The 19,418-nt window shown below is 45.2% G+C and overlaps 1 protein-coding gene across 1 annotated transcript in view; it reads right to left on the bottom strand.

Annotated features, from left to right (window-relative positions):
- GNAI3 (G protein subunit alpha i3) overlaps window positions 1-18,468 on the bottom strand; it is a 52,243-nt gene extending 33,775 nt beyond the window's left edge. Inside the window, exon 1 of the mRNA XM_077839083.1 lies at window positions 18,255-18,468. Within this exon, the coding sequence (XP_077695209.1) occupies window positions 18,255-18,372 (118 nt within the window). The 5' untranslated portion in view covers window positions 18,373-18,468. The remainder of the gene's footprint in view (window positions 1-18,254) is intronic.
- Between the last annotated feature and the right edge of the window lie 950 nt (window positions 18,469-19,418).

Below are 19,418 nucleotides of genomic sequence, written 5' to 3'. Positions count from 1 at the left end.
CTATTAGAATTTGTATTGTAGGGCTTCTTTCACAATTATGCTGAGCAGTAGAACAGCAAGTCTATCCCTAGTTACACATTTCTGTAACAGTTATTTAAGATCCCACAGGGTATGTCTATACTGCAATTAAAAACCCATGGCTGTCCCATGCCAGCTGACTCAGGCAGGCTCACGGAGCTCAGGCTAAGAGACAGTTTAATTGCGGTGTAGATGTCCAGGTTCTTGGACCCTGTGAAGTAGGAGAGTCCCAGACCACTGGCTTCAGCCCAAGCCTGAACAGCTACACTGCAATTAAACAGGCCCACAGCTTGAGCCAGCAGGCACGGGCCAGGTGCAGGTATCTAATAGCAGCGTAGATATACCCATAGAGGCTAAACAAAAGCCCAGGCACAGAACTCTCATTGGCTTCAGTGGGGAGCACTGTACACTGCAGCTTTGTGATGAGCTCCACATTAGTAATGTCATCAGTGACTGCATTTATGCAAAGGGGACATTATCAACCATTCACTTCCTTAAAGGAAGCCAGATGCCTTCCTGAAACGAAGAAAAATCCAAACCTCACAAGAAGTCAAAATTGATCAGTTAACTGGGAAGCGACAGCCAAACAGTAAACTGCCAAGAAACAGCTTTGGATAGCAATTAGATGATTGGGTGTTTCAATATTCTGGGTACAGAAAATTAAATGAATGCAATAGTAAAAAAAAAATTTGAAGCCACCCCATTGTCCTGGGCCAGAAATTAAATATGCCTTTTAGATACTGGCACTTTTTACCCAGTAAACATCATTATTGTTTTGGAAGCAGTGACCAATCATTAGTCTAAAGTCTTTGTTTGGGAACCAACTCAAGACTGCATTAACCTGGGCTTTGAAAGGGAGTGGGAAAAGCTGGACAGGGTTGGAAAATTTCTACAGAGAAATCTGGTCCTTGTTGAGACCACTTCCTCCTAGAAACTGCAAAGACACCTGGAATACCGAGGGGTGGGGGTGGGCACCATGACAGCCAAGCAAGGGATCTTAGGAGGTCTTTAAATTCTATAGGAGTCCGAGCACAGTTTCTACCGCAGCAACAGTCCATATTTGGTTTATAATCTCTGCAGGACTCCTGTGGCCAAACTTTGCAAAGTGCGCCAGACCATTCCAGAAAGGGGCAGACGCGGCAACCTTTGGAAAATTTGGTGAAGTTCACTGAAAGTTGACAAAATGTTCATAGGTTCCTATTTCCACCATGAATAAACTTTTGCATGAATAATCCTATGCATTCCATTTCATCAAGGGCTCCTAAATAAATCTGAAATGTCAAGGCCTAGTTGTATTGGAGTTAAGAGGTCAAGTGCTAGACTTTTTAAAAAATTCATGGCATCATTTTTCCTCTAAGGTCCATAGGTGAGAAACAGCTTATTTTATTTGCCTCAAATTTTGTCGAATTCCCCTGCTTTGGTCACAGGCCACACGCACGATCTGAAATGCACAATCTTTCTTCTGGTATGCTAAGGGAGACCAAAGTCAGCCTTATATTTCTGTAACAAGATTTCCAATAACTCTGGAGAGTAATGTGTGTCTTTCTACAGTAGCTGAAGAAAAGTTATGACTTTGGAGTGGGAGCGACTTAAGTCAAGTCTTCAGACCCAAAGGGATGTTATCTCCCTTTCTCATCCCTTATTCGATGTCTCTCCCCAGCAACTGAACTTGAATACTTCCCTTCACACACAGAAAGGCTTACACTTTCTAGTACACTACTTTCCAGGTTTAAGTCCCCAAAATACTTGAAGGTTTAGAAGCAGCATTCTTTTCTCTAAATCAATGACAGAGTTTAGAATCAGTGTGACTTGCTATAAACTCTTCCATGACAGAACTAGAAACCATGTGCTACTTAAGGACTGCAGCTAAAGCAGACAAGGTCGAGGGAAGAGGAAGTGAGGCCATCAGGAAGAGAGCAAAGCAGGTCAGATAGCCAGACCTACTGTCAATTAGCCCTGGCCTACAATAAGAGTGGAGATCGAATTTAGCAGCATTTAATCGATTTAACCCGCACCCATCCACACAATGAAGCCCTTTTTTTCCCCCGACTTAAAGGACTCTTAAAATCAATTTCCTTACTCCACCCCTGACAAGGGGATTAGCGCTGAAATCGGCCTTGCCAGGTCGAATTTGGGGTACTGTGGATGCAATTAGACGGTATTGGCCTCCCGGAGCTATCCCAGAGTGCTCCATTGTGACCGCTCTGGACAGCACTCTCAACTCAGATGCACTGGCCAGGTAGACAGGAAAAGGCCCGCGAACTTTTGAATTTCATTTCCTGTTTGGCCAGCGTGGCAAGCTGCAGGGGAGTGAAGAGCTCATCAGCAGAGGTGACCATGACTGAGTCCCAGAATCGCAAAAGAGCTCCAGCATGGAGCCAACGGGAGGTATGGGATCTGATCGCTGTATGGGGCGAGGAATCCGTGCTATCAGAACTCCGTTCCAGTTTTCGAAATGCCAAAACATTTGTCAAAATCTCCCAGTGCATGAAGGAGAGAGGCCATAACAGGGACCTGAAGCAGTGTCGCATGAAACTTAAGGAGCTGAGGCAAGCCTACCAGAAAACCAGAGAGGCAAACAGTCGCTCCGGGTCAGAGCCCCAAACATGCCACTTCTATGATGAGCTGCATGCCATTCTAGGGGGTTCAGCCACCACTACCCCAGCTATGTTGTTTGACTCCTTCAATGAAGATGGAAGCAGGTTTTGGGGACAAGGAAGATGATGATGACGACGAGGTTGTAGATAGCTCACAGTAAGCAAGTGGAGAAACTGGTTTTCCCGACAGGCAGGAACTGTTTCTCACCCTGGACCTGGAGCCAGTACCCCCCGAACCCACCCAGGGCTGCCTCCCGGACCCACCAGGCGGAGAAGGGACCTCTGGTGAGTGTACCTTTTAAAATAATATACATGGTTTAAAAGCAAGCATGTTTAATGATTAATTTGCTCTGGCATTCACAGCTCTCCTGGATGTACTCCCAAAGCCTTTGCAAAAGGTTTCTGGGGAGGGCAGCCTTATTCCCTGGTAGGACACTTTACCACTCCAGGCCAGTAGCACGTACTCGGGAATCATTGTAGAACAAAGCATTGCAGGGTATGTTTGCTGGCGTTCATACAACATCCGTTCTTTATCTCTCTGTTATCCTCAGGAGAGTGATATCATTCATGCTCACTTGGTTGAAATAGGGTGCTTTTCTTAAGGGGACATTCAGAGGTGCCCGTTCCTACTGGGCTGTTTGTCTGTGGCTGAACAGAAATGTTCCCCGCTGTTAGCCATGGGGAGGGGAGAGGGGCTAGCCACACGGTGGGGGAGGTAAAATGCGACCTTGGAATGAAAGCACATGTGCTATGTATGTAATGTTAACAGCAAGGTTTACCATGAGAGAGTGTACCCATTGTTCTATAAAATGTGTCTTTTTAAATACCACTGTCCCTTTTTTTCCCCTCCACCAATTGCATGTGTTTCAAGGCCACAGGATCCTCTCCTTCCCAGAGGCGAGTGAAGATTAGAAGGCGAAAAAAAACGCACTCGCGATGAAATGTTCTCTGAGCTCATGCAGTCCTCCCCCACTGACAGAGCACAGACGAATGTGTGGAGGCAGACAATGTCAGAGTGCAGGAAAGCACAAAATGACTGGGAGGAGAGGTGGCAGGCTGAAGAGAGTAAGTAGCGGGATGAAGAGAGGGCTGAAGCTGAAAGGTGGCAGCAGCATGATGAGAGGAGGCAGGATTCAGTGCTGAGGCTTCTGGAGGATCAATATGCTCCAGCATACGGTTGCGCTGCAGGAAAGGCAGCAGGAGCACGGACCGCCGCTACAGCCCCTGTGTAACCAACCACCCTCCTCCCCAAGTTCCATAGCCTCCTCACCCAGACGCCCAAGAAAGCGGTGGGGGGCCCTCCAGCCACCCAGCCACTGCACCCCAGAGGATTGCCCAAGCAACAGAAGTCTGGCATTCAATAAGTTTTAAACTTTTGAAGTGCTGTGTGGCCTTGTCCTTTCCTCCTCCACCACCCCTCCCAGTGCTTCTCTCCTCCACCACCCCTCCCAGGCTACCTTGGCAGTCATCCCCCTATTTGTGTGATGAATTAATAAAGAATGCATGAATGTGAAGCAACAATGACTTTATTGCCTCTGCAAGTGGTAATCGAAGGGAGGAGGGGAGGGTGATTAGCTTACAGGGAAGTAGAGTGAACCAAGGGGCGGGGGGGTTTCCATCAAGAACAAACAGAACTTTCACACCGTAGCCTGGCCAGTCATGAAACTGGTTTTCAAAGCTTCTCTGATGCACCCCGCACCCTCCTGTGCTCTTCTAACCACCCTGGTGTCTAGCTGCGCGTAACCAGCGGCAAGGCGATTTGCCTCAACCTCCCACCCCGCCATAAACGTCTCCCCCTTACTCTCACAGATATCGTGGAGTGCACAGCAAGAAGTAATAACAATGGGAATATTGGTTTCGCTGAGGTCTAACTGAGTCAGTAAACTGCGCCAGCGCACTTTTAAATGTCCAAATGCACATTCTACCACCATTCTGCACTTGCTCAGCCTGTAGTTGAACAGCTCCTGACTACTGTCCAGGCTGCCTGTGTACGGCTTTATGAGCCATGGAATTAAGGTGTAGGCTGGGTCCCCAAGGAGAACTATAGGCATTTCAACATCCCCAAGGGTTATTTTCTGGTCTGGGAAATAAGCTCCTTCTTGCAACTGCTCAAAGAGCCCCGCATTCCTAAAGATGCGAGCGTCATGTACCTTTCCTAGTCATCCCACGTTGATGTTGGTGAAACATCCCTTGTGATCCACCAGTGCTTGCAGCACTACTGAAAAGTACCCCTTGTGGTTTATGTACTCGCCAATTTGGTGCTCCGGTGCCAAGATAGGGATATGGATTCCGTCTATGGCCCCACCACAGTTAGGGAATCCCATTGCAGCAAAGCCATCCACTATGACCTGCACATTTCCCAGGGTCACTACCCTTGAAATCAGCAGATCTTTGATTGCATTGGCTACTTGCATCACAGCAGCCCCCACAGTACATTTGCCCACTCCAAATTGATTCCTGACTGACTGGTAGCTGTCTGTCGTTGCAAGCTTCTACAGGGCTATCCCCACTCGCTTCTCAACTGTGAGGGCTGCTCTCATCTTGGTATTCTTGCACCTCAGGGCAGGAGAAAACAAGTCAAAGATCCATGAAAGTGCCCTTACGCATGTGAAAGTTTCGCAGCCACTGGGAATCGTCCCAGAACTGCAACACTATGCGGTCCCACCAGTCTGTGCTTGTTTCCCGGGCACAGAATCAGGGCTCCACCACATGAACCTGCCCCATTAGCACCATGATGCCCACATTGCCTGGGCCCGTGCTTTGAGAGAAGTCTGTGTTCATGTCCTCATCACTCTCGTCACCGCGCTGACGTCACCTACTCGCCCAGTTTCGCTTTGCCAGGTTCTGGTACAGCATATACTGCTGGATAATGCGCATGGTGTTTAATGTGCTCCTAATTGCCAAAGTGATCTGAGCGTGCTCCATCCTCGCCATGGTATGGCATCTGCACAGAAAAAAGGCGCGGAACAATTTTCTGACGGAGGGAGGGGCAACTGACGACATGGCTTACAGGGAATTAAAATAAACAAAGGGGGTGGCTTTACATCAAGGAGAAACAAAAACTGTCACACAGAATGGCCCCCTCAAAGATTGAACTCAAAACCCTGGGTTTGGCAGGCCAATGCTCAACCCACTAAGCTATCCCTCCCTCTGGTATTTCAGGCAGGACTGAATCTCCATTAAAGTTTTCAAGGTGCCCCTGACAGACCTCACCAAAACAATTGTCAGCCGTTGATTTCATGGAGGGACGGAGGTGGGAGCAAATGAATACAAAACAAATCTGGTCTATTTCTTATTTTGATCCACTCCGTCTATCCTTTAGATCTTTGGCTGGCAGCAGACGGTGCAGTAGGACTGCTAGCCATCCTCATCTCCTGCCTGCCCAGCAGAAGATGGTGCAATAGGACTGCTAGCCATCCTCATCTCCTGCCTGCCCAGCAGAAGATGGTGCAATAGGACTGCCTGCAGGACTAAAGAGAATGACCTGGTCGAGTCACTCCTAATTTAGTCCCTGCACCCATGTCTGCCCAGGTGCTCCTGACCGACCTTACCGAGGCGGCCAGGAGCACCTCAGACATGACGACGATGGTTTTCAGGCCTATTGCACCGTCTGCTGCCACAAGGCAATGAGTTGCTGCTGCTATGAAGCAATGCAATACCGCGTCTGCCAGCACCCAGGAGACATACGGTGACAGTGAGCTGAGCGGGCTCCATGGTTGCTGTGGTATGGCATCTGCACAGGTAAGTCAGGAAAAAAAGGTCCGAAACGATTGTCTGCCGTTGCTTTCACTGAGTGATGGAGGGCCTGATGACATGTACCCAGAACCACACACGACAAAGTTTTTTGCCCCATCAGGCATTGGGATCTCAACCCAGAATTCCAATGAGCAGTGGAATCATAGAATATCAGGGTTGGAAGGGACCTCAGGAGGTCATCTAGTCCAACCCCCTGCTCAAAGCAAGACCAATCCCCAATTAAACCATCCCAGCCAGGGCTTTGTCAAGCCTGACCTTAAAATCTTCTAAGGAAGGAGATTCTACTACCTCCCTAGGTAATGCATTCCACTGTTTCACCACCCTCCTAGTGAATAAGTTTTTCCTAATATCCAACCTAAACCTCCCCCATTGCAACTTGAGACCATTACTCCTTGTCCTGTCCTCTTCTACCACTGAGAATAGTCTAGAACCATCCTCTCTGGAACCACCTCTCAGGTAGTTGAAAGCAACTATCAAATCCCCCCTCATTCTTCTCTTCTGCAGACTAAACAATCCCAGTTCCCTCAGCCTCTCCTCATAACTCATGTGTTCCAGTCCCCTAATCATTTTTGTTGCCCTCCGCTGGATGTTTTCCAATTTTTCCACATCCTTCTTGTAGTGTGGGGCCCCAAACTGGACACAGTACTCCAGATGAGGCCCCACCAATGCCGAATAGAGGGGGATGATCACATCCTTCGATCTGCTCACTATGCCCCTACTTATACATCCCAAAATGCCATTGGCCTTCTTGGCAACAAGGGCACACTGTTGACTCATTTCCAGCTTCTCGTCCACTGTCACCCCTAGGTCCTTTTCCGCAGAACTGCTGCCTAGCCATTCAGTCCCTAGTCTGTAGCAGTGCATTGGGTTCTTCCGTCCTAAGTGCAAGACCCTGCACTTATCCTTATTGAACCTCATCAGATTTCTTTTGGCCCAATCCTCCAATTTGTCTAGGTCCCTCTATATCCTATCCCTGCCCTCCAGCGTATCTACCACTCCTCCTAGTTTAGTATCATCCGCAAATTTGCTGAGAGTGAAATCCACACCATCCTCCAGATCATTTATGAAGATATTGAACAAAACCGGCCCCAGAACCGACCCCTGGGGCACTCCACTTGACACCGGCTGCCAACTAGACATGGAGCCATTGATCACTATCTGTTGAGCCCGACAGTCTAGCCAACTTTCAACCCACCTTATAGTGCATTCATCCAACCCATAGTTCTTTAACTTGCTGACAAGAATACTGTAGGAGACAGTGTCAAAAGCTTTGCTAAAGTCAAGAAACAATATATCCACTGTTTTCCCTTCATCCACAGAACCAGTAATCTCATCATAGAAGGCGATTAGATTAGTCAGGCATGACTTGCCCTTGGTGAATCCATGCTGACTGTTCCTGATCACTTTCCTCTCATGTAAGTGCTTCAGGATTGATTCTTTGAGGACCTGCTCCATGATTTTTCCGGGGACTGAGGTGAGGCTGACTGGCCTGTAGTTCCCAGGATCCTCCTTCCTCCCTTTTTTAAAGATTGGCACTACATTAGCCTTTTTCCAGTCATCCGGGACTTCCCCCGTTCGCCACGAGTTTTCAAAGATAATGGCCAATGGCTCTGCAATCACAGCTGCCAATTCCTTTAGCACTCTTGGATGCAACTCGTCCGGCCCCATGGACTTGTGCACGTCCAGCTTTTCTAAATAGTCCCTAACCACCTCTTTCTCCACAGAGGGCTGGCCATCTATTCCCCATGTTGTGATGCCCAGCACAGCAGTCTGGGAGCTGACCTTGTTAGTGAAGACAGAGGCAAAAAAAGCATTGAGTACATTAGCTTTTTCCACATCCTCTGTCACTAGGTTGCCTCCCTCATTCATTAAGGGGCCCACACTTTCCTTGGCTTTCTTCTTGTTGCCAACATACCTGAAGAAACCCTTCTTGTTACTCTTAACATCTCTGGCTAGCTGCAGCTCCAGGTGCGATTTGGCCCTCCTGATTTCATTCCTACATGCCCGAGCAATATTTTTATACTGTTCCCTGGTCATATGTCCAACCTTCCACTTCTTGTAAGCTTGTTTTTTATGTTTAAGATCCACTAGGATTTCACCGTTAAGCCAAGCTGGTCGCCTGCCATATATACTATTCTTTCGACACATCGGGATGGTTTGTCCCTGTAACCTCAACAGGGATTCCTTGAAATACAGCCAGCTCTCCCGGACTCCTTTCCCCTTCATGTTAGTCCCCCAGGGGATCCTACCCATCCGTTCCCTGAGGGAGTCAAAGTCTGCTTTCCTGATGTCCAGGGTCTGTATCCTGCTGCTTACCTTTCTTCCTTGTGTCAGGATCCTGAACTCAACCAACTCATGGTCACTGCCTCCCAAATTCCCATCCACTTTTGCTTCCCCCACTAATTCTTCCCGGTTTGTGAGCAGCAGGTCAAGAAAAGCTCCCCCCGCAGTTGGCTCCTGCGGAGACTGCAGGAACTGTGGGACAGCTACCCACAGTGCAACACTCCGGAAGTCGATGCTAGCCTCGGTACTGTGGAAGCACTCCGCCGAGTTAATGCACTTAGAGGATTGTGTGGGGGGGGGGGCCACAATCGATTATATAAAAACGATATCTAAAAAACCAACTTCTATAAATTCGACCTAATTTCTTAGTGTAGACATACCCTTAGAAAAAGGGCTAATCAGATGGCCACTGTGTCAAACTAACACCCATGCTGCTCCATTAAAAGCTGAGGTTGTTACGAAGGAAGGAAGTTAATCACAATATAACAGGATGCATTCATCACACCAACGTATCTCTAAGTCAGATAGCATCTTAAGTCAGAAGCCAAAGGCAAAAATATTACATCCACCTCGTCTGGGATAACAAGACACCACCTCTTCTTCTGTAAAAGCGTTAGGTTAAAAGATGGCCCAATGCGAACAGTTTGTGCATCTCCCCTATTACTAACTATTGAAGCAGATAATCATGTGCATTTATTTCTGCAGGAAACAGATTTTTCAAAGATAGGAAATTAAATACAATAATTTAAGTTCATATAACACATTGAAAATTCACAGCAGCAAAGTAATTAGAGTTAATATTAGGCACAGAAGTTAAATATAGCAATATAGTATTAGGTCATCCAATCCATCTCAATTTTAATTGCACAAACCAGGTTATGGAACCATTACACTGTATATGTATCAAAGACATTAAAGTTAACATTCAAAATACTGTTGCTTTTGGGCATTTAAAATGTTCATGGCACTGTTGTATTAACCTACTTTTTACTTAAGGGACTGAATGTGTAACAACTGCCTCAAGGCTTTTGACATTATACTTGAGAGGGTGCCCTGTAGGAAAACTGGGAAGTACTTGGCACGGTTATTGTGTATTATATTTGAGCGCAATGGTCATGCCTGCCAATCAAAAAAACCCAAATAAACTAAATAGAACAAGAGCCAATCTGTCCAGGGCAGCATAAAAACAGGCTAGAAACTTATTTAAGAGTTCCATGTAATACTATTTCACAAATGAGGTCACTTTAAGACAGGATGGCCAATGGGAAGCAGAAAAATGCTGAATTCAAAGATATAGATAAAATTTACACTTTATACATGGTGAAAAATATTACAGCTTGTGACCTTTCATAATGTTTAAGTAAAATCCACACAAGCCTTTCAAAAAAGGCGACAGACGTATCAGGACATTACAGATTAGGAAACTTGATTTAGCAATTAGAAAATACAAGGGTGGACTAGAGAACCTACTCTCTAACTAAAGGTCAGGCAAAGAAATATTGGTATATGGAATTAACATTATAAATAGATTTTTAGATAAACTGCAGAAGAGGAAACTAATTATTTTGGGGTGGGTGGGTGTCTAAACAAGATGTATTATCCCTAATTCAAATCTAAGTCTTCTGTGGAACTGCTTTAACCAATTCTCGGAACTGGATCAGAACTGTCCATCTCCAGATTCAGCTATAAAAGCACTAAAAGTTGTAGCCTAGAGGTTTCAACATGGTTACGGGAATAAAGTAAGGTCTTAGCTCCATTACAACTTGTTGGCCATGTTGTAATGGGGTTAAGGAACAATTGTGTTGTAACCAGTTCAGCTTTACAGTTAGACAGGATCTCCGATGTAGATAGTCTTCCATGATTCTCAGAGGATCACTCTAAAGTTCTGCAACATAGTAAAGTTGCTTATTCCCTTTATAGCCTATGAGCATATCAGCAAAAACAGGATATTTGATTATGCTGGAAGGCTCTCTGCATTCAAAAACTATGTGCAATATTATTCAAATTGCAGCATTCACCACTGAAGCAGTATGAACTTGTTACTAACCATCACTAGCAACACACCATAATGATTAGGTATGGGCAGCAAGAAGATTGAATCCAACAGATAGTAGTAGAAAATAGATAAAACTTGATTTATAGCAGAATTGTTAGTTTCCACATGAATATTGACAATGGAGCACATCTTCAGCACACAAAATTAAGCCCAAACGTAAAGAATGGCCTTCACAAACCTGATAGATTGCTCAAAGCCTTATTACTCAAGTGCGTGGGATTTCAGGGCCTTATCCACACCAGGGTTTGCTCTAATTCCAGCCATCAGTGGCCAACTGGCATAAGCTCCACCAGTGCAAATACTAGCTGTATCCATCTATACTAGGGGCTTGCAAAATCTCAGCAGGGTCTCATTTCCTCTCCAGAGAAAGATTTTTTTAATACAACTAAAGCATTAGAGACCACTTCTACATATCTTGAACTATGCATAATACCACCATCATCCTTGCCTTTTTGTTTTGTAGTTGTTTTTGCAGCACTTCACACTGCAGCCTTGGGAGCATTTAAAGCTCATTAAACCCATGTTACCAACATGGAGCACAAAACACCTATTGATAATAGTCATGAAAAGCACTAAACGTATTGTTTGACAAAAGAGCGAGCAAACAAACATCTCCCAGGTAAACTGCTTTAGCTGCCTCTTTCTCACCTACACAGGTTTACATCAAGCCCTGCTGTCATACTTAAATATGCAGGAGAATGAAAGGGACTAAAATGTTGCAGCATTCCCTAGTCAATCTTTTAGTTGGAAGCACTTCAAACATCTACCCAATCATATGACTAAAGTCTTCCTCTTAATGTCCTTTTACAAAGGCTTTTTTCTATTGAATGACATAAGAACTAAATTAAAAATATTCATTCTTGAAGTAACCTAAACATGCCATATGTAGTAGTCACATACACTCATACTCTGACAGCCAGATCAAATAATGCAAAAAGAAAGGCTGTTACTCTGAAACCTATCTAATAAAACAGTTATTCTCAATCTTTTCAGGTTGGCAACCCCTCATTTGAGGTAAAAAAAATCACAAGCCCCTTACTTTTTTACTCTATTTTTATAATAAATGGTATCAAAATCATCAATGCATTGCTAAGCCTATATAATTTGTGTCTGTTATAAGAGCAGACAGAAGACTTGATCTTAAAAAGGTACCAGGGCATGGTGTGAAAAGGAGGGAGATTTTCTTTGCTTTAGGCCATGTTTACGCTAGCGCTCATGTTGGTAAAATTTTTGTCACTCAGGGGTGTGAAAAAACCATGCCCCTGAGTGACCTATGTTTTGCTGGTATAAGCTCTCGTGTGCACAGCGCTATGTTGGCAGGAAAAGCTCTCCTGTGGACATAAAACCAGCTCAATGAGCGGTGGTAGCTATTATATCAACAGGAGAGCACTCTCCCATCGGCATAACATGGCTACATGAGCACTCTTACAGCAGCCCAGTGTAATGGCCACAGACTAATGAAGCGTTCCGTGCTTGTGACCTTCCCCACCCGGATTGTCTTTCACGAGCCAATCTGGGGGTTGTGACCAGTTTAACCACTGAAATAAGATTAGAAATCAGATGCAAACAACTGCTAATTTCAATACTGGAAACAGCAGAAAGTTATGACATTAAAAATTGAGGAAGTTGGATGCAACAGGAATGTCCCCATTGTACTACTTATGAAATGGGACATAGCAAAGTCACTATAGAACAGAATGCATACCAACTACCTGTAAATATTTAAATTGTAGACACTTTTAAAATCATTATGAGATTGCTTTTGAATCTTACATACACAAGGAATATAAAATGCTTTCTGTCAGGGGATTAATTTGGTAGCAATTTGTTTAACTTACAGAGAAGAGGACTTGTCTTTGGGGCACCCCTTTCTAGTTGAACAAAACCTGTTTGATGCTATGCCTCGAAGATTAATGGAGCAAGCATGCTCAGAAAGCTTCTGAGGGGCAGGAAATATCGATCTACCAATGGTTAAGCAGTACTTTACAAATTGTTTGTCCTCAGCTATTAATACGATGATGACCCCAGAAATGTCCATCTTAGCTCTTCCACACAAATGGTTTACAGATGACCCAAGAAGCAAGAGAGAAGACTGCAAAGCACCATGGCACAAGTCTCATTCCAAAGCTCACAGACCACCACTTTTTTTATTCTTATGCCATAAAGTCTCTGACAGCAGATTTACTCTGACTGGCAGATAGCCTGATGGATCAGGGCTTTCTCCTCAACCTCAAGAGGATTAAAACCTTTCACACTGTGATGACTGAGTAAATGTTTTGTAGGTAAATACTTCAGCTCTTTTGGCGGGAGAGGGTGGAAGAGAGAATATGGAGGGGACATGACAATTCCCTGGATCACTCAACGAAGTTCTGGAGGTGTAAGAAGAACTTTCATGAAACAGAATGCCTTAGACAAGCCTCCTCACAATCTGGGTTGAGATTTAGGTATTGTATAGAAACCCAACTTGTATTAGATGACCTTGTTACATTAGTGCACTGTAATTTCCACTGTCTGCCCTCCAGTTTTAGGCGGAGTTTGAGAATTTTGCCCTGTGAAACCCTAGACACCCTGTTTTTGAGGTACTGTCCAGAGCTGATCAGCTGTGGCACTAAAGCACTTGACTTCCTAGTTTACATGGAAGTAGTGGCAAGGCATTTTCAACGAATGGCCCTCACCCTTGGAATTCATCCTCCAGCCCTTTGGTCAGAAATAGCCAAAACTTGTTGAACTTCATGGCACAACACAAAGCCTGTTATCTTGAGCTCAGGGAAGGGCTAAGAAATAACTGGTGGCTCAGGTCCCTAGAGAAGGTGGGGGGTGTTTTGTAGGATGTCTCTTTGGTTAACTGGTTACGTAGGTCAGGGTTTTTTAGGATGGGCTTCTGTTTCAATTATTTTGTATGTGTTTTTAAATTATGTTCAAGTACCACGGAATTAGAGGGAAAAAAGACAGGTAAAATGCATGTTATGTACGAACAGTTCAAACAGAGGATGCGTCGGCAAAGATGCCATCTAGCAGAATGTTCCATTCAGAGAAGTGATACTGACTGGATTCAACAATGGAACTGCCTTCTACAGCCAGTAATGTATTTGTCACTTGATATTGCATGAACGCTTTTTTTTTTTTTTAAAAAAAGCAGCAATACAGTAAATTTAAAGTGTTGAAATGTACAGTATGGCATAACTTACAGCTAAGCCCCTTCATTTTCAGTATAAACCCATTTTTACTGAAAATTTCACAGGTTTTACAAAAAGTATTCAGTTTTTTCCAATTTTCACCATACTCTTGTGTCATTCAAATATAATAAACTTGTTTTATTAGGAACATAAAATATATTGCATGAGATATCTGTATTACGATAATATATTAGTCTGTGTGTATATGCAAAGCTGCCTGTTGAAGGAAGGCTATGTATTAGTTTAGAAGATACACACAACAAACAGGCTCACACGCAAGCTCTGAAGTGCGTGCGCATCTGAAAATACTGATGAATCTGATGTTCACCACATCCACATTTCAAGTTGTTAGCAGGTAACGATTTAAAGATCTGACACACTAAAATGGAAAGAAAGCAAAAATCTGTATTGGAATAAGTTTCAGAACTCAAGGAATTATTCAAAAGTTTTAAAAACACAAAATGAGAAAAGGATGAAGTTGAGTGTATGTGCTGCAAATGGTGTGACCCAATTATTAAATGTAAATATTTATAGGCTAATACTTTTAAGTCTACAATAATAAACTATTTATTCAAATAAAAAGTTTTATTTGTGGATTAGAGATACATTGTTTTCTTAAACTCAGAGGTTTTGTTCTGTTTTAGTTCTGCAGCAAACCACACTGATGAACAGAATTCAAAGCATTAATCTACTGAATACTTTCCATACACCAAAATAAACCTTGATATTTACTCCACCAAACATAAATAGTTTTTCACACACATTTTCACCTGTTTTTGTTATTGTGGTAATAGACACTGATAAATTCCCAGGAAAAATTAAATAAAACAAAAACTGAAAATGAAGGGCCCTACTTACAGCACATGGTAGGAGTTAAACTGAGTAGGTAAAAAACATACAATTTCCATACCCTCCCACACTTTGCTGCTCATCACAGGAAAATCCGATAGAATTATACGGCAGCTAAATTGTATGTCTGTTCCTGCACAGTAGCATTTTCTTGGAGGAACTGGTTACAAACTAACAGAAAGGAGGGAGTGTTGTCTAGAGCAGAGGTCTGAGCAAGGACTCCTTGATTCTATTCCCTACTCTCCCACAGGTTCTCCACAGTCTCCCATATGCTAGGAGACTGATCAGCTGTCGACAATAGATGTCAACAATGTTTTCTATAATGTTGCTGAAGACTGGTGTCCACCACCAGTTAAAGCCATTTTCAGCACTGGTTCAAAAAGACCCATTAACAGTAAGTCAGCAAGAGGACAATTACCTAGTGCAGACAAGGTCTTGTGTGATCTTGGGCAGGTCACTACTCTTCTCACATTTCCTTATGTCTAAAATTGGTGTAACACATTGCTACCTAACAGGCAGGGTTGCGAAACAAGCATTATTTGTAAAGTAATTGGACACCCTTGTATGAAAGGTGCTACAGAAATGCAAATATGGTTATATAATTCAGCTGTGAAAGGGCTTAGTGAGCAAGACCAGACAACCTAGAACCCTATTTTTCTTCCAGTTCTGGGCTGCTCTCAAGAAGGGCAAAACCAAAGCAACTGCAAAAAAGAAAAGAAAAGTAGAAACCCAGAGGAACAAAAAGGGCCTGTAGTAACAGGATGTGTAGCTGAAAAAAAGGCTAGTCCAAAAATTCTAGAATCACTCTTTTCAAAAGGGGCGGGGAAGAAGTCAAATGCATTTAGAATCCTGAGATATGGTGTAACCCACATTTTGAACAATGTAGTAATTTAGAAGTGTCATAATATTGAAGATTCTGTTAAAAGACTGAGGGAGGGGAAAATGACTAGACCTTGCCTATGTGAGCTTTCCCAACCTACATAATTCTGCAGAGAAGAGCAAAACTAGGCCACTTATTTGAAGAGATGCTGGGAAGATGTATATGGAGTGTTCTCACCTTCATTCAAAGTATTTCTGAATTTTAAAAAGATGATTACAGAGTGGGTTTGGACTTTACATAAAGCAACATTTCTTCTCAACTACTCTGTAGCGGCACTGAGTGCCTTGCTCCAGTTATTAAACACTCCAAAGGTCTCTTACAATTTAATGAAATGAGCTACGTTGCTTCAACCTAGACATTTTTATATTAATTTTTTAAAGAAAAATGCTATCTCAAACTGTTTAAAATTCACATGCAAATTCATCTAGCTTTCTGAAATTTTAATGAAATGACTAAAGCATGCATTTTATCCTAGCAATTGATTGATCTGTTTTAGCTGTATGTTACCAAATACATAGAGAGCAAATATCTTTGTAGAATCCTTTAATGCAGAGACCTTACTAAGCTCGGATTTTTTTAAAATATGAGTTATACAGAGACATTTTTGAAAGCACAAATTGCCGTTAGGCCAATTAACAGCCACTGAAAGACAACAGAAATTAGGTGCATAACCACCATTCATGCTTTTCAAAAGTCTCTTCCACTCTGTGTGAACATTGCTATGTGTTTTGATTATTTGGACAGCTTTTCTGTATATTACTTAGGGCTCTTGTGTACAGGCATAACTGCTGACATCATTGCAAATTCCTTGGTATTTCAGTGTAAGCTGTATTCCAGCACCATGGCACATAAAAAACCCCACGTACACAGTATCAAAAAGGTTACTAATCCCATTTTGAAACTCCTACTTACTAACAAAGGAACAAACCCTCAAGGAGGAAGACTTATCACCACATACAGCCAATCAAAAAAAATGTTCTATGCACACAAAGAACCACGAGCCTCAGTGCCTCACACAGTTCATACAGGTGAAAAATAAGTTAAGCAATACACATGTTGCTCTTAGGATTCCCATGGCTGCCTCCCATTAGGAAACCAGAAATCTTAGTAAAAACATAAGCCTTCGTGGGCTTATGCCCAAATAAATTTGTTAGTCTCTTAAGGTGTCACAAGTACTCCTCGTTGTTTTTGCTGATACAGTCTAACACGGCTAGCACACTGAAAGAAATCTTAGTGTAACATTTTCCACTCAAATGAGAGAAGCTCACTTAGTACACGCTAAGTAGATCAATACACACACCAGAGCTATACCATGTCTCTAACTGGAACTGCAAACTTCACAAAGCAACTGATTATGAAATATAGAAATCAGCTAATCCACCTTCCACCCCAATAAATGCAAGGTTGTTCCTCACACTTGATTCTTTAGCTCATTTTAAATGACTCAAGAAATGGGACTGCCGCTGTTTCACTTTGAAAAGGAGTACTTGTGGCACCTTAGAGACTAACAAATTTATTTGAGCATAAGCTTTTGTGAGCTACAGCTCACTATTCAGCAATTTTCCCCTAACAGGCAATCTTCAATTTTCATTTGCTTCCTTTTACCCCTATGCACAAGCCTCCAATAGGGTTAATAAAAACCAGACAGAACATGGCACTTTATTCGTAGCCCCAAAACATTTATCTATTCAAAGAACTATATTGAAAAAACACAAATCAGCGATCTCCAATAAGTAAATACTGAATGGAAGCACCTTAAAATGTTACCATCACAAAAGTGACCATATTTAAAAATGGCATCTCCTTACTCAGAGGATATGCTTCCTGCACACATCCAGAGCGCTGACTTTGGTGACAAGAAAACATTATACTTCGCTCCTGCAAGCACTGTGGAGACCAGCTGGCCACGTCTCCACTACGGACTTTACTGCGACACAGATGTGCCGCAGCAAGATCTCTCATGTAGCCGCTCTATGCCGACGGGGGAGAGCTCTCCTGGCCGCATAATTAAACCATCCCCCATGAGCAGCATTAGCTGTGTTGGCAGAAGACGCTCTCCCGGCCACACCGTTGCTTTTGTTGGTGACCGTTGTGTCGGCCAGGGAGAGGGTTTTTCACGCCCCGCCTGACCAAGGTTTTGCGGACAGAAGCACTAGCGCAGACACAGCCTTAGTCACGACAGGAGCCGGCCTCTGTTTCGGCTGATGCACCAAGCGCCAGCCACAAGGGTTGGCGACCCCACCAGCTGCCGGGCACGAGCACCTTTGCCGGTGAAAAGGAGCCGCTCGGACCCGGAGCGGGGCGCTGGCAGAGCCACCTCCCGGAGCAGAGCCTGTTTCCCGAGCCCGCGCGCTCCACCAGCGAGCCGAGCTGCCAAGTCCGCCGCCTGCCCAGAAAGCTCGCCCCGGCCAGCCGCCCCGCGCCGCCGCCCGCCCCAGCCCTGGAGCCGGGACCCCGGCCGGGAGCGGGCGGCGGGACAGCCAGCCCCGGCAGCGCGCCCCGGGGGCTCGCTCGGCCGCAGGCCCAGCGCCGTGCGCGGCCCGAGAGCGGGGCGGCGGCGCCCCCCATCCCCGGGGCCGCGCCCCTCCCCCCCCGCGGCGGCAGCGCCCGGCCCGAGCCCCCCGCCGGCCCCTCCTCACCGAGCAGCAGCAGCTTCACCTCCTTGGACGCCTTCTCGCCGTCCTCCCGCAGGTTGCGGTCGATCATCTTGCTCCGCTCCACCGCCGCCTTGTCCTCGGCGCTCAGCGTGCAGCCCATGGCGGGGCCGGGCCGGGCCGCTCCGCACCGCTCGGGGGGCTCCGGGCTGCGCCTCTCGCTCTCCTCAGCCCGGCGGCCCGAGAGCGGCGCTGTGTGAGGCGGCGCCGGATATCCGCTCCGGGGCCGCCTGCCGCGAGCCGCGAGCCGCGGCTGGGGGCGCGGCGCACTCTGGGAAATGTAGTTCTCCATGCGCACCATCAGCCACGGCCCACGGGTTTAGAGCGTTGCATGCTGGGATCTGTCCGGAGACGCCCCCGCCGCGTTGCGTATTGGGATTTGTAGTCTTATGTGCTGCATGGGAGCATCGTTTGGCCCGGCCCGCGGTCTGCACTGGGGGGCTGTGTGCACGGCAAAGGATTGAAGCAGGGGGCTGCACTCCCCTGTGGGCTGGTGTCTCTCGTGGGACTAGGTTTCCACTGTACACTCCGGGCACCGAGAACTCACCAGTGGCTCTGTGCTGCATGCCACTCCCACTTGGAACCAGGCAGTGACAGCGGGGCTAGAACCCAGCTCCAAAAGCCCAAATCCCTGCTGCTCGCGCTAATAGCAAATTGCCCTTGACGGCTGGCAGCATGGAGCTTATGGCAAATAGTGTGGGTGCTGATTCCATCCCGCAGACGGCAATATTAAATGTAGCTCACTCCAGTACATGCACCCACCTCAGTTCATTACAATGGTTACACCACCGCTAGGGGATAGGTGTAAAACTGCACAAATAATGGGCTCTTCAATATAGCAGAGAAAAGTCTAACACCAGGAGTTCTCAAACTGGGAGTCGGGACCCCTCAGGGGGTCGTGAGGTTATTACATGGGGGGTCATGAGCTGTCAGCCTCCACGCTACACCCCACTTTGCCTCCAGCATTTATAATGGTGTTAAATATATAAAAAAGTGTTTTTAATTTATAAGGGGGGTTGCACTCAGAGGCTTGCTGTGTGAAAGAGATCGCCAGTACAAAAGTTTGAGAACTACTGTCTAACACTATCTGATGGCTGGAAGTTGAAACTAGACAATTCAGACTGGAAATAAGGTACACATTTTAACAGT

Source organism: Eretmochelys imbricata, chromosome 21, assembly GCF_965152235.1.
Source record: "Eretmochelys imbricata isolate rEreImb1 chromosome 21, rEreImb1.hap1, whole genome shotgun sequence".
In the NCBI taxonomy this organism is placed as follows: domain Eukaryota; kingdom Metazoa; phylum Chordata; order Testudines; family Cheloniidae; genus Eretmochelys; species Eretmochelys imbricata.
This window is presented reverse-complemented; position numbering and strand designations above follow the sequence as displayed.